At 55.8% G+C, this 14,956-nt stretch overlaps 1 protein-coding gene across 1 annotated transcript in view; it reads left to right on the top strand.

The window, feature by feature from the left end:
* The first annotated feature begins 2,040 nt into the window (after positions 1 to 2,040).
* Positions 2,041 to 14,956, top strand: part of CRHR2 (corticotropin releasing hormone receptor 2) — a 30,237-nt gene continuing 17,321 nt past the window's right edge. Inside the window, exons 1-2 of the mRNA XM_042921455.1 lie at positions 2,041 to 2,181; positions 2,318 to 2,443. Of these exons, the coding sequence (XP_042777389.1) occupies positions 2,079 to 2,181; positions 2,318 to 2,443 (229 nt within the window). The 5' untranslated portion in view covers positions 2,041 to 2,078. The remainder of the gene's footprint in view (positions 2,182 to 2,317; positions 2,444 to 14,956) is intronic.

Below are 14,956 nucleotides of genomic sequence, written 5' to 3'. Positions count from 1 at the left end.
TGAATGAGACTATTTCCCAGTGAAGACGTGGGCTGACCCTGCCTGCCACATTCTGGCCTATGTGGGACCCTGTGGGGTAGGGCTTAGCCCGGGACTGGGGACAGTGCTCTGCCTAGGGTTGGGTTTGAGACTCAGATCTTAGGCTGGGGTTGGGACCCAACCTATCCTCCCCTGCTCCTGGCAATGGTTGTTATGAACACCAAGGGATCTTTGCCTCTGCAAATGCCCAGAGCTGAGCCAAGGGCTCTAACTGTCCATTCAAGAGGCAGAGGACAGGCTGACTGGCTGATCTGCACCTTATACTTGCCAATCAGCAAGCCCTGGAGAGAGTCCAGTGCTCATCCCTGGTCTCAGTGCTCTCTGGCTCTGCCAGGGCAATGACGGAAGCATTAATACGGAGGCTGGTGAAACCGGAGCACATAAAGGCAGCCCAGCCTGCCTCTTCCCCCTCTCTCTGCTTAGGGCATAGTGCTGGTTCAGGGTGCTATTGACCTTCTCTGGCAGCTTTGTCCCCAGAGGAGACCGGCAAGGGGGAGGACAAGACTAGTTCCTCTGAGACCTCCAGCCCAGCTGGGACTGGGTCCCAGCTCTCCCTGCCGTCTAAAGATAGAAACACTCAACACACACTCACATGCACATCTCCTCTGCCTTTGCATCTCAAAACTCAGAACCAGAGACTCTCAGGGATGGGAGGGGCCTCAGAGAACCTTTCCCTTATGGAGAAACAGCCCCAAAAGGGAGGGCAGGAACTGGGGTAACATGCAGGGAGAATAGAGAGAGGCAAAACCAGAATCCAGCCTGAGCTGACACGTACCACACCCAGGCCCTGCCTCCTGAGCCAGGATCCCCCCCCCCCCCCCCCCCCCCCCCCCCCCCCCCCCCCGTCAGCAGGGGTGAGCAGCCGGCCCACCTTGCGCACTCTGACAGTGAAATCAGAACACATTATGGGCAAATTCCATATAAAGGTGTTTAGGTACTACACACACATGCGTGGGCACACGTGCGCACACACACACATATGGAAAGTAGTTTCAGGTGGCCCTGCCCAAAGCCAAGAAGAACAGAGAGAGGTTCTCACTTCTCACTTTATTCTCTCTGGAGCCTGGGAGAGTAAGACCAGGGTGTTTGAAGTCCTCCAGATAATTTCAGCCAATTTCTCCCCTGGACTTGCCCATCTCATTAAATGGCAACACTGTCCCCTCCCCAGTCACCCAAGGGGAAGACGTGGTGCTATCCCTGCCTTCCTGGCTCCTGCTGGAACCCTCTCTCCAATCCGTCTTCACCAGAGCAAGCTGTCCTCTGAAATACTGCTCCATCCAGCCCCACCGCCTGGTGCAAGTGTTCACCCGTTCAGCCCACTAGATCTCGCTAGACTGTTCCGTGGCCTCCCTGCTGCCCTCAAAGCCCCTCCAGTCCACTTCCTTCCCATCGGCCACCGGGGCTCTTCTAGAGCACAGACTTGCACGTGTACTCTCCGCTCCCCCCCTCCCCCCGGCTCCCGTCTGCAGTGCCCTGGTTCTTGGAGAGGAAACTCAAGCGTCAAGCCGCCCAGTCCTGGCTCTCGGTGAGGGATGCCTGCCGCGGGGGGCTCCCCGGCGCGGGGGCGAGCGCGCTTTGCTGCCCCGTGCAGCCCCGGGGCCTGCGGTCCTCGGACGGGGCATTCCACCACCCCAGGCCCACCTGGTCCATCCCCGCCGCCCTCGTCTGGACGGCGCCCGCGCCTGAGAAGGCGGACTCGGGGCAGGGCCGGGGACCGGCGGGGACTGGTGGCCGGGGGGCTGGAGGCTGGGCCCGGCCGACTGGAGCCATCCGGCCCCGCCCCCTGGCGCCGCCATTGGCCGCGACCGAGCGGGTGGACCCGCGGCTCCGCGCGCTCCGCGGCTCCTCTCCGCAAGGGTCCCGACTTGGCAGCGACGGGCGGCGGGGCGCGGCGCTCCGAGGCTGCCCGGCAGGTCGGGGCTGGGCGGGCAGGGGCCGGGACCCGGCGCTCTCGGGACCGCTCACTCTGGCACCCAGTCCCTCGCAGCCACGCCAGGCGCGCACTCACACTCCCTGTCGGCGCGCGGCTCCCGGGCGCGATGGACGCGGCGCTGCTCTACAGCCTGCTGGAGGCCAACTGCAGCCTGGCGCTGGCCGAAGAGCTGCTCTTGGACGGCTGGGGGCTGCCCCTGGACCCCGAGGGTAGGCGGAGGCGAGCGGAGCGGGCGGCGCGGGGCTCCTTCCCCGGCGTGCTGAGTGCGCCCCAGGCCCCGCGCTCTGAGCGCCCCGCGCCGCCGGCCACCTACCGGAGCCCCTCTCCTCTCTCTCCCGTCTCCAGGTCCCGACTCCTACTGCAACACCACCTTGGACCAGATCGGGACGTGCTGGCCCCGGAGCGCCGCCGGAGCCCTGGTGGAGAGGCCGTGCCCTGAGTACTTCAACGGCGTCAAGTACAACACGACCCGTGAGTGACCCCCCCCCCCCACGCCCGATCCTCCGCCGCGGGCTCTGCGCCCGCCGCGCAGAAGAGCGGTTTAGGGAGTAGGGACGGCTCCGGACCTAGCGTCGGAGACCTGGTGAGGCGGTGGCAGCGTCGTAACGCTGAGCCCCTTGTAATGTCGGGGGCTCTCCCCCTGGCCCTACCCCACGGTAGCTTCAGACCTCAGTTAAGACAGTGATTTGCCCAGAGCCCAGAAAGGGAAGGAGGAAATTCTTCCTCCCTTTTGAGGGCAGGCCTGCCTCTCACAATATATACTCTGAGTGCCTGAAGTTCCCCCTCTTTGTTTAGTCAATGCTATCCACTCCAGGGAGGAGGGGTCGCACATGCTAGGTTTCCAGACCCCAGGGTGAGTGGGGTGGTCAGACTCTTTCCTGCCAGAGAGGAAGGAGGGCCATGAGGCAGGAAAGACGGAGTGTGCGCTTGTGTTGGGTGGGGACAGAGCACAGGCACTTCTGGGCCAGAGTGTGTGGGTGTGACCTCATCCCTACCTGGATGTGGGAGAGTGGCCCTCTGGGCAGTGAGTCAGGGCTCCTGGGCAGCGTTACTCCTACTGCCCAGGTAATGTGTGGTGTCTGAATCAGGACCACCCCCCATCTCCCAGGGAGAACAGCCTGTGCCCTCCTTCCTCCTGGCAAGTCACTGGCTGGCTTGACACTCTGGGGAAGACGGCAGCGGAAGCTGCTGGAGTCACAGAGCACCCAGGTGGGGTGATGCAGCATGGGCACTGGGAGTGAGGGGACCAGAATCTGTGCCCTGGGGAAGGCCTCACGGGTGCCAAGTGGGAGTGTCTTGTGAGGCTGTGGGACACAGCATCACTGGCCACCCTGACCGGCCACTCACATCTCCAGCCCCAGCCCACCAGCAGAGAGAGGTCCTTCTCAGACCTTCAGGGAAGCTGGGTTGTTTATCTGAAGCCCCTGAGCCTGGAAACGTTGTAGCAACCTCTCTCTGTATGTCTGTGCCTGAACAGTAGCATAGCCCCCCCTGTTATCTCACACTTGGCACATGTGTATGCCCCCCCCCCGCCCCCACCGCCCCGACTCACACACACCTGTCCAGACTCTTAGGGGCTGAGGAGATGGCTAGAGAGCAAGACAGCCTCGCCCGCCTCTGATGCTAAGCAGCACTCCCTGGCTGCCCCAACAGAGGGCTCTGGTGGGCCCAGGGAGGGGCTGTGCTCTGAGGAGCCCATCGGGAGAGGTGCTCCCAAGGAAGCCCGTGGTAGAGGTAGTCGAGCCGCTGAGGAAGATTTCTGCATTATCTAAGGACGTGCTTCCCGGCCGTGTTAAAAAAAACGACCTCTCTGGGAGGAAGTGAGTTCCCCGACCCAGGAAGTATGCAAGCGGAAGGAGTGACTTTTATGCTCCTTTCCAGTCCTGAGATTATAAAACTGTACTTTCAGATCACAGGATCATTGGGTCTCTAGTTCAGACCGGGCCTGAGACAAAGGGCCAAGTGAGGTGATGGGGCATCTCAACCTCATGGTCTGTGGCCCTAAGGGGGCTCCACTCTGGTTTCTACCTCAGCCTGGGCTGTCCCCTGCTCTCCCCAACCAGCCTGGAGCTCCTTGAGGGCAGAGCCTGGGTCTCTTCTTCAGAGCTGAGCATGGTCCTGAGTCAGTCCTTTTACTAATCAGCTACTATATGCGAGCCACTGCACTATCATTGACACCCTCTCTCATAATTGCAACAGACAAAGGAATACAGTGATAAATCCCCAGAAATACAGTGATAAATGGAGCAGAGCAAGGGGACTGTAGGATGGGGGGAAGGGGACAGACAAGGCAGGGAAGACTTCCCAAAGGAGATGCTGGAGCACATACCAGACCACTCATGTCACATCAAGTGAGAGGCTGAAAAACGGTCAGGGCGCCACCGAGGTTGGCAAATGGAGTGCCAATGAGCTCCTGGTACCTAATGAGCAATTTTCCTCGTTTGGACCAAAGTGCTGCCCACACTACAGCTGCTGGGGAACAGGAGCATGGGGTGCTGGGAGCATTGCCATTAACCAGAGCGGCCGGCTGAGGTGGGAAGAGCGAGGAAGCTAATGGCAATGGAAATGTGATTGATTTCTCCCCTGCCCTGCCTCCTGGACGCTGTTTTCCCTTCTCAATGGGATCTTTCCTTTACAAAGGATGCAGGGAGGAAATGAACTCCTATGAGAAGCCTTGAGGAAAAGGAGCAAGGACCTGGTTCCTCTTCCTGCCCAGTTCTGCTATGCTATAGTCAACCCCCCACTGAAGCCTCATTCTTTAGAGGGCCAGCATTCCCAGGGTAAGACAGCAGCTTAGCCTGTACTCCCCATGAACTTTCTTCCACTCAGCTGAGCACAGAGAGTCTGCCACAAAGCTACCAAGAGGATCATTTTCCAGGCACCACCTACCACTGAGAGAGCTTTGCACACGTGATCCCACCGATCCCCACCTCCCGAAGGCCCCCTGAGATATGTACTGCTTTTATGCCCATGTTGCAGACAGGAAAACTGAGGCTTAGAGACACGAAGTGACTTTTCAAAGTTATATAATCCCCTCCTATGCACCAGTGCAGGCAGAGGAATCCGCAGCCCTCGCTCTCTTTGGGGCAGTACTGCCTCGAAAAAAGTTCTTGAGGAGACAGGAAAAGGACTGCTGCTTCTACCCTGGAAGATCTGGGCGGGCTTAGCCCCCTGGGCTGGACTTCTAAGGACCAGTGGGATTTGAGCAGGTGAAAGTGTAACAGGTATACAGGAGGAGATGGGACCATGCTTTGTGCCTCGGGACTGGCGAGTGTTGTGTGGAGCACAGGTAGGAGGAGACAGAAACAGACAAGAGCAGATGGGTGGATGTTGGTCAGATGATGCAGGGCATTGCAGAGGACTTCACTGTCAGGTGCAGGAGGGAACCTGGGGTAGAGGAGCTCAGCTTTGGAGCACGGAGCCTCTAGAGACAAGGGGAGGGGTTACGAGGCTACTGCAGCTGGCCCAAGTCTAATGGAGGCTGCGGGAGCAGAGGAGGGGATGGGTGCAGGAGACTTTGGGCACTTGTCACGTACAGGACTGGGGTGGGACAGGGATGCGGGAGGAGTCAGGGATGACACCAGGAAAATGCTGAGCATAGTTGGAGACACGTAGTCCCTCAGGTGCTGGAGAGACATCTGAGTGCAGGTGTCCATCCAGGATGCAGTCGGCCGGAAGAGGAAAGCCCAGGAGAGCACTTCCTGCTAGAAGCAAGGCATTGAGAGTTCTTGGATGTGTGGTTAGCTAACTGCTGCAGGGGCAATGCAGGAGGCCCATGCAGAGCCTTAATGATTTTCACCCAAAGACCATTTCCAGCTGCAGCACGACCAAAGGAAGGGATGGGACTTGTCCATGGTCACACATGCTGTCCCTGCAGAGCCAAGTTAAGAGTCTGTGTGTCTGAGTTCCCTCCAGGATTCTGCCCACCACCCACACTTCCGTGGCCCAGGGTCCACGTGTCTGTGTTGTCATTTGACCTTTGTTAACTCGTTAATCTTTACATTGACCCTTTGATGAGGTGTAATATTATCCTCATATTACACATGGGGAAACGGAGACACAGAGAAGTTAATTGACTTGATGATAGTCACACAGCTTATAAAAGAGTAAGGATTCCAACTCGGGCTCTGCTGCCTCTCAGAAAGCAACTGTGCCGGTTTAAACAGAGAAGGGATTGGGTAAAAGAATATCAAGGAGCTTGTGGAATCACTGGGTGGGCTGGGGCCCCCAGCCAAGAGCTCAGGGCAGAGCTGGCCCAGTGAGGGAACCTTACTCTCTCTAAGACCGGCCACCAGATAGGCCACACTCCTGCTACCAACCCCGCCTGTGATGCTTAAGCTTTCTGCAGTGGCCTCAGGGAGGCCTTCTCCGTTTCTGTTTTGTGGACCCCCAGCTCCATAATTTCCTTGGAGCAGGTGCATCTGGTGGGGTGGGGGACTATGGGAGACTCTAGGTCCCACACTCCAGCTCTGACTACGGGGAAGCCTGGAAGGTGAGAACCTGGCATTTCAGCTCTGTGGCAGGAAGTGGCCTCTGGCCCCCACAGGTTTCCCGGAGCCCATACAGCATGCAGGTTCAAGTCCTGGGCCACCCAAATTCCATAATGTCTGTACGTAGTATAAGCCGGTGCAATTCTAAAACCCTTCCGGGGCCTCAGTCTCCCTGTCTGCAAGGAGAAAGGAAATTGATTAGCCCCAGTGGGTTGGCCAGAAGCAGGCAATATACTCCCTTCCCTCCCACCTCCCACCATCCTGTGCAGACTCTGAGCCCATGTCTGTGTGTGCATGTCTGTATGTCTCCCTGTCTCTGTTTCTGTTCCTGCCTGTGTGTGGCTCTGTCTTTGTCTGTGGGTATATTTTCTATTTCTTTCTATGTGTATGTCTCTGTCTTTCCCAGTTTCTCTCGTTTTCTATCCCTGCTTCCTTCTCTTTCCCTCCTTCCCACCCTCCACTCTCCCTTTCCAGCTCCCTTACTCCCTCTTTCCCTCCCTCCCCCTCTCCACCCCCTGCTCAATCCTCTGCCTCTCCCTCCTCCCATCCCTCATTTTATCTGCCGTGGTCCCATACCTCCTCCTGCCTGTTCCTGTGGCCCTTGTGGCTGCAAAGGAGGGTCCTGCTGCCCCCTGGATGGGGTTCATTTTCATTTCCTCCTGCAGACTTGCTAAACCCAGCATAGCTCAGCCTCAGTCTCCTTGACCTCAGACTCCCTCCATAACCTATTAGGAACTTTTGGGCCCATGTGTACTGAGGCATCTGCCAGGACAAGGGGAAAACATACACGCCACCTAACCTAACCCCACGGAGAGGACTGTGGGTCCCTACTTCCCAGAACCCCACTCTAGAGACATGCTGAAACACTGCTTGCGCTGGAAACACATAAACTGTTGGGATCTCCCGCTTCTGTAGAAATCGCCTCTTCAGCCCTGAGGGCATGCGGTGATCAGTGCTGAGCCCAGCCCTCAGAGAACTCCAGGCTGCCTCAAGGCCAGCCTCACACAAGCCAGCAGTCAGGGATTGGATAGGGGGGCTCCAGCGGTGGGCACTGGAGCATTCCTGGAAAGCTTCCTTGAGGAGGTGGGAGTGCTTCTTGATGGTGGAGATGTCACACCTATTGGCCCATGAGGCAAGGGTATGAGCCTCAGGGAGGGCTCTAAACAGAGTCTCCCCTCTGGGTTGAGGAAGTAGAAGCCGTGAGTCCAGAAACTCAGGTCTGCATTCTTAGTGCCCAGCAAGATCTGTTCACACCTTGACCCCTGAGGCCAGGAGCCTGTTCCGGTCCAGGCCTCTCCTCCCCTGCTACTTAAGGGTGGGAAATGACTGGCCCAGAGAGCAAAAGACACTTGCCCAGGGTCTCGCAGAAAGCCAGGGCCCTGAAGGGCATCTGCTGGCTGTGAGAGCTCTTGGCACCTGCTCTGGCATTTTTCCACCTCTGCATGCATGGGGCCCGGGTGGCCAAGAAGTGTGCTGGGGGAATCTCAGGTGTTCCCTGCCTGAGGACCCTTCATCTCAGAGAGGACCAAAAGCACAGCCACTCCCGATCTCCTCTCCCTCCCTCCCCAGGACCTCTCCAGCTGCTTACAGGCCCTTTTCCTGCCCAGGCTCACCTCTCATTGGCTTCGTGGGAGTATTGGCCTCTTCTCACTGTAAACAAGGGTTTCAAACGTGCGGAAGACCTGAGCCTGCCTTCCAGGGATTCCCAAGAGAGACTCTTGAAGAGAACTTTTTGATATTTACTCTTAAGTGAAGTCAAGATTGTAGGAGCACATGGGAGGAGGTCGATTCCAAAAGGAATGGAAAGCAAGCTGGGAAGACTTCACAGAGGAAGTGTTGTTGGATGGGGCCTTGAAAACTCGGGCCAGTGTTGTGCCAGCTGGAAGGGAGAGTGGGAATAGATGGAGAGGAGACATGGGTGAAGGGAACAGGGTCATGGAGGCTTTGAATGCCAAACCAGGGTGTGGGCCTCGATTCTGCTAGTGGTAGTGCTCCCAGATGCTTGTTCATAGCCCCGGTGCAGGAACAGAATATTCTGGTGGGACACTGCTTGATTTTCAGGATGTACCTTTGAAATCTAAATCCAGGCTGGTTGAGAACTTTGAGAACACCCCCTCCACCCGCTAAGCAACCACCTGCTGAGTCTGGAACCCCACAGCAAAGCCCCACCCCCACTGACTCCCAGGGACCATCCTCCCAAAGGCCCCAAGTGCAATCCACCCACCTGAAATCAGGCGCTCCAGAGTCTGGTGGGAAGTTCCTTTCCTAGCACCTGCAGGGGTGGAGGCTGGGGTGAAGGAGACCAGGAGGAACCCAGGCCCAGATTCAGGAGGGCAGATCTAAATCCTGGCTATGCCCTGATTCACTGAGTGACAGGGAGGTCCCCCTCATCCAAGTCTCAGTGTCCTCATCTGTGTGACAGGGACAGAAAACATGCTGACCTTGTGAGGCCCTGTCAAAACTGGGGAGACGATGCTGTTTGGGGTTCCTGAGGACAGCTGGAGTGTTGTCAGCAGGAGGAGTAAAGGGGGGGTATGGGGCCCAGACCAAGGAGCAGTTGTATCCTTGGGATCATGTCCTTGAGGGTCCTGTTCATGCCAAGGATGGCTGTCCTCGTTCTGGGGGGTGTGGCCTCTGTCATCTCCGAGAGCCACCACAAGTCTATGGCCTGGATGGTGTTGTGGGAGGGAGCAATCCACCTACACTCCGTGGCCTGATCCCCAAAGGCCTCTGGAGAGAGGCAGGTCCTTGGCCCTCCAGAGAAATGCCATTGTTGGTAAAGGGAGGACATAGGATTCTGCCAGACAAAGATGTCTTGACTCCACATTACCTCACAGAAACTCAAGTTGAAATCCTGTTTTTTTATTTTTTTGTTAAAAAAATTTTTTTTAATGTTTATTTATTTTTGAGAGAGACAGACGGAGCGTGAGCAGAGGAGGGGCAGAGAGAGAGGGAGACACAGAATCTGAAGCAGGCTCCAGGCTCTGAACTGTCAGCACAGAGCCCGGCACAGGGCTCGAACTCACGAACCGCGAGATCGTGACCTGAGCTGAAGTCGGACGCTTAACCGACTGAGTCACCCAGGCGCCCCTGAAGGCCTGTTCTGATTCCGGCCAGGCCACAGCCTGCTTGTCTCCCCTTTGGGCTATACTTTATCCTCTTTGAGGCTTCGTGTCTCTGTATTAGGCGGGGGGTGAGCTTGACAAGCTCTCATGGTCCCCAAACCCTGATGTTCCTCTGTGCCACAGCAGCCTCTGCCTCAGGGGTCCCCTGCTCGCCTTCTCTTCCCTATTTCCCCCTGCAGGCCACAGACTGGCGTCATGGCGACAAGCCCATTGAGTGTTGCTAGGGAAGTCTACAAGGAGGAAGCCTTGCACAGTAGAGGCGAGAGCAGGGGATAGGCACCTCCTCCCACTTGCACCCACCCTGGGGAGGGCAGTGACCTCACACAGTGAGCTGCCTTCCAGTCATACCTCTTACCTGTTTCATGGGCCCAGTGTGGTCTCCATTAAACTGCTCCGTGCCTCCCTGACTCAGTTTCCACCCCCCCGTCTGCTCTAAGTTTAGACACTTAACTGTGCCATGCGTACTCAAGGAGGGAAAGGCATCATTAGTGAAAAGGCCTTTGGAAATAAGGAGCTGAGGGTTTTTCGGAGGTCCAGACGGACAGCTGGGGCCCCGGGAGCAGTGTCCATACGACACTGAAGAAATGGAATAGCAGTTCCCTGTCTCTCGTCCCACATATCCTGAGCAGATGGCCCTGGGGAGGCCCTTCCCAACCTGATGACCGTGTGGACGATGGCAGATTCCCAGTGTCGCAACCCAGGTCATGCTGGTTGAGCTTAGAGGAGCGTCACCACTGCAGCCCCTGCCACCAGCGGGCTGCGATCAGACCAAGACAGGACACGCTGAAGCCAGGCCCCAGAGCAGGCCGGCCCTGGTCAGCCGCAGCAGCATTTCAGCGATGCAAGAATGTTAACTCAGGGAGAAGCCCTGTGTTTGGGAAGCTCAGGGGAACTCACCGCTGGTGCCATGACCTTGCCTTGCTTCCCAAAGGGTGCCTTAACTGGAGGCAAGAAAACTGTTTGTCATGCCCCACAGCATCACTGCCTCGTTCAGGCAGTAGAGATTAAGAGATAAGAAAGGTGAGCAAGGTGAAGGGCCACGGTTTCCCAGCAAGGCCCCAAGCCAGACGGGAAGGATATGGCCACATCTGGAGTAGCCCAACTCCCAGGGAAGGTCAGTAAGGGGACTGAGGATGGGACGTCGGGCATCTCCTGCAGGCATCTCCCGCACTGGGGATCTGGACATGAAGTAGCTAAGACACCGCAGTAGAGGCACAAGTTGCCACATCTCCTGGAACACAGTTGCTCGGCGACCCCCAACGTGTCATTGTCCCTCTTCGGGCTCCTCCAGACCAAATGAGGGAGAAACTGCCTCCCCCTCTTAAATTCCCAAGAGGGGGTGCCTGCTGACTCCGTTTCCAGCGTGCTTTCCTGGGAAGGGTCGAGGCTTTCTTGCCTAGAATCTGGAGGATGCCTGACAGCAGCTTTGCGATTTTGGACTGCCATTCCTACCCCTCGTGGGGTTGTCCTGACGGTGTCCGCAGCGCTGGCAGTCGTGCTCGGCCCACCTGTGGCATGTGGATGAGACCCGAGATGCCTCCTGCATGTGTGACTGTTTTGCATTTACAAAGTGCAGCTTCCAGAGCCTGGGCCCCGAGGTGGCCAGCGGTCTTCTTGGCCCACTCCAAGTGAGTCTCTTGTCTTCATCCAGAGTCACATAGACAACAGCACCATCTCGGTCCATCCCGTGCACTCGATTCTATGTAGCTCTTAAGAGAGGGCCGGAGGGGAGGGCAACCTTGGCCTTGCCCCGCTAGCTGGGAAAGAGGAATCCTGACCCAGAGTGGGCTGGGAGAAGTGAGTAGTGGAACCCTCGAGGGGCCGGAGCAGCCTTGGAAGCACCTAAAGGAGCTGGGGCTGAAGCTGGGCCTTGAGACAGGGCCTGAATTAGTGTGATCTTCTTGGGCTGGGCCCAGGGACACAGGGTGAATGCAGGGTGGGAGGGCTGTGTCTCAGGAGCTTTCCAGTGTCTCACACAGCCCTTGGTGGGGAGCGGAGAGTGGTGTCATTCTGCTGTCCGCAGTGCTGAAAGGTCCTGCCGTGCACAGTGACCCCATTCCTTCAGTAAATATTGCTTCTGGCCCTTCCCACCTCCCTGCCAGCACCTTCTTGCCCTAACTTCCTGTCATTTTCTTTCCAGATATCCAATGACCATGTTGCGCCCCTTCCACCAGTCCCATTCACTCCCCATGCCCAGCCTGTCTCTGGCACCCACTCCCCCATAACTCCCACCCAAAACGGGCCCTGTAGTCCCTGTCCCCCATGCCTTGTCAGCTAGACTATCAGAGATAGAAATGCCGTCTACAGAGCACTTGAAAGTGACATAGGGGTGTTTGGGGTTGCCATAATGGCTCCACTGGCATTTAGTGGATTGAAAAGTCCCACACAATAGATACCTGACCTTCCTGACATGCCAATAAATAACATCCTTCAGATGATGTACATTACTTTTACTGAGAGGAGAAACTGAGGCCAAGAGGGAAGGGACTTAGCTAAGGTCACTTAGCCAGCCAGCCAGAGACAAAACCGCAGCTAGCATATAAGCCCTCATCTTCTCCCAGCCTGGCTTCTGAACCACGCAGGTGACTGTCTGAACGAGGAGCTCTTATCAAAAAGGGGTCGGCATCTGAAAGAGGGAAAGGCTGTTATAATGGGAGCTTTCGGCAGACCAGGGCCACTTTGCGGGAAGAGATCTGGCACGCTGCTGGTGATAGGGACCAGGATTCCCAGGCCACAGAGCCCTGGAAGAGAGGATCTTGCTTGCATCATCCAGACCCTAATGCCCCTGGCAGGCCATGCCGCACACCATCAGCATTGATCTTCGGCAGGGGCGCTTGTGTTGCTGTGGTAACAGGCACCCACCTCGCTGCATCCATCCCTGCGATTCTTGTCTGGCCACCTGCCCTCAGACTTTCCGTGCTCATCCTCCCATAATTCCCAGGTGTAGGGGGCAGGGGGCTCCTGTTTTAGTCTCTCCTGTCCAAAGCTGTGCTTGAGGGCACAGTGTCCCCATTAGCCGGCTCCCCTGGAGAACTGGGCACATTTGTCTTCCAGTCCTCTGGTACCTGGTGTCTGTAGCCAGAACCTCATCTCCAGGCACAACTGGGCCCCAAGAGGGCAGCCCCTTTCCACCAGCACATCCCACATCTCAGACCCTGCTTTCCAAGGTTTTGGCACATCTGAGTTTGTTTGATGCTGAAAAGGTGTATTTGATGGCTGATTCCTAAGGGGGGGGGGGGGTTCCAGAGACTCCCATATGGTCTCTGCCTACCTACCCCAGGGAGCTTGACTTCAGCAGCAAAGGGAAAAAAAAAAAAAAAAAAGAATCAGGTCCAAAAAGATGAAGTCCGTAGTGAATTATGGCAAATCGTCTAAAATAGCTTTTTGGTTTTCAAACTATGGGTTAGAGCACAATAGTGGATTATGAAGTCAATTTAGTGAGTCATGACCAGCATTTGTACATAAAATAAATAGAACTCAGTAGAACAGAATAGGAAGAGAAGTATTATAGCTGTGGTCAAGATAAATTTTGCTTTGTGAAACGGGACCCACCAATGCAGGGGGTGTGTGTGAGGCGGGGTGGAGGGGTGAGTACGGGATTTTGACATAAAATAGATACACTGCTGTGGTTCAAGCACAGTAGAATGTGAAGGCCTATGTTTCGAGAGATGGCAAGACCTAGAGAAGGCTTTTAGAGGGAGAAGAAGAAGTGACTCCTTAAATGCCTAGGGTGTTGGGGAAGCCTTCAGGAGGAGATGGCATTTGAGCTGGGGTTTCAAAGGTAGGTAGGCATTTGTCAGTGAGCCATGGGTGAGAGCATCGAGGAGTGTGTTTCAAGGGGTGGCTCAGCCTAGATCTGGCTGGGTGCCAGACCTGCGAGGGCAAGTGATAAGTGCCATGTGGAGAGGTGCCGGGAAGGGGGGTGGGTTCCAGAGAAAGAAAACCAGGAGACAGAATTCATAAAACCTGGTACCCCAGGGGACATTGACGTGAGGGACCAAAATGGTCTCAGATTTGCAGCATCTCTATCCTGACTCCCTCCCACCCTCAAGCCCACCCTGTAGTCAGTGCCATCAAGAGCTATCATACTCGGGAAAGGATTCTTGAGTTCCCGTCTTTGGTTAGCCCCACACTGATCAGCAAGACCAGACTCACACACCTGAACAACTCAGGCCAGGTAATGAGCGAGGGATGAAGCGTGAGGCTCAGGCTATGAGGACTCTGGGGTGAGGTAGGGGGTGGGGGGGCTTAGGGGAGAGAAATCTGTGAGATGGGAGCAATCAAAGAGGCCTTCCTGGAAGAAGGGGCTTAGCACTGAACTTCAGGAAAGCTGGATAACATCTATGAACACATCCCCGGAAGATAAATGTTCTGCGCTTCAAACCAGGCCTGTTGAGAGGGACTCTAAAGGGATTGTTCATCTTACAAAAGGATCTGTCCTCCCGGGATACCTCTACGTGGGTCCTTTTGACTCCACACTGTCCTTTAGTTCAGTAACATCACTAACCCTGTGCATCAAATTCTCTTAACACACAACCATTCTGTAGCAAAACAACCCTGAGGAATGAGAAAACCCAAGGGTGTCAAGAGTGGATGTGGGTGCCCGGGTGAGGGGCGAAGAGCTGGTGTCTTCAACGTTGGGGTCAGAACCGCCTTGACTCCCACCAGGGCCAGAGCCCTGCCCAAGGCAGCCTCTAGCTGACAGGCCCGGGAGGCAGGCACAGGCCAGTAACGACCCTGAATTTGAAACTCGGGAGCTCAGAGCACCAAATTAAAAAACAATTAAGCTAGTAGAATCTCCCCCATTGTTTCTGCTCCTTAGCAAGTGCTCCCTCAATAATTCCATTGCTTTTAACTGTCAGCTCAACAGAAGTGGGTTTTTAAAGTACCTTCATTATTTTAGAACTCACTGCTTCCAAAAACAACCCAAGTTTCCCCCTCCAACTCTGTGATTCTGTGCTCTGTGACCTATTTATTTTAATTAGCTTTATGTCATATATCTAACATCAACCCAAAAGAAAAATCTACAAACAACTGTCCATTAGCCAGAGAGCAGAAAACCCTAGTACACGTCACTCCCAAACAATGGATCGTTCAGGATTCCTAACGAAGTGGGGGAGGTCAGATACACTCTAATGATGCAAAGCAGAGGCTGGCAAAGGGCTTTGGAGTTCTCAGGTGGGAGGGTTCCTTCTGGGTGGTAGTTGAGGGTGGGCTCCCTGGAGGAGGTGGCCTAAGAGCTAGGACTGACGGTCAAGCTAGGATTTCAAGGAAAGTAAGTCTAAGCATTCTCTGGCCTTCCTACATTCCCCGCTGACGAAACCTGCACTCGTATATCTCAGACATCGGTGCTCTGAAATGTCTTTTCA

This window comes from Panthera leo, chromosome A2 (assembly GCF_018350215.1).
Source record: "Panthera leo isolate Ple1 chromosome A2, P.leo_Ple1_pat1.1, whole genome shotgun sequence".
Classification (NCBI taxonomy): Eukaryota; Metazoa; Chordata; class Mammalia; order Carnivora; family Felidae; genus Panthera; species Panthera leo.
This window is presented reverse-complemented; position numbering and strand designations above follow the sequence as displayed.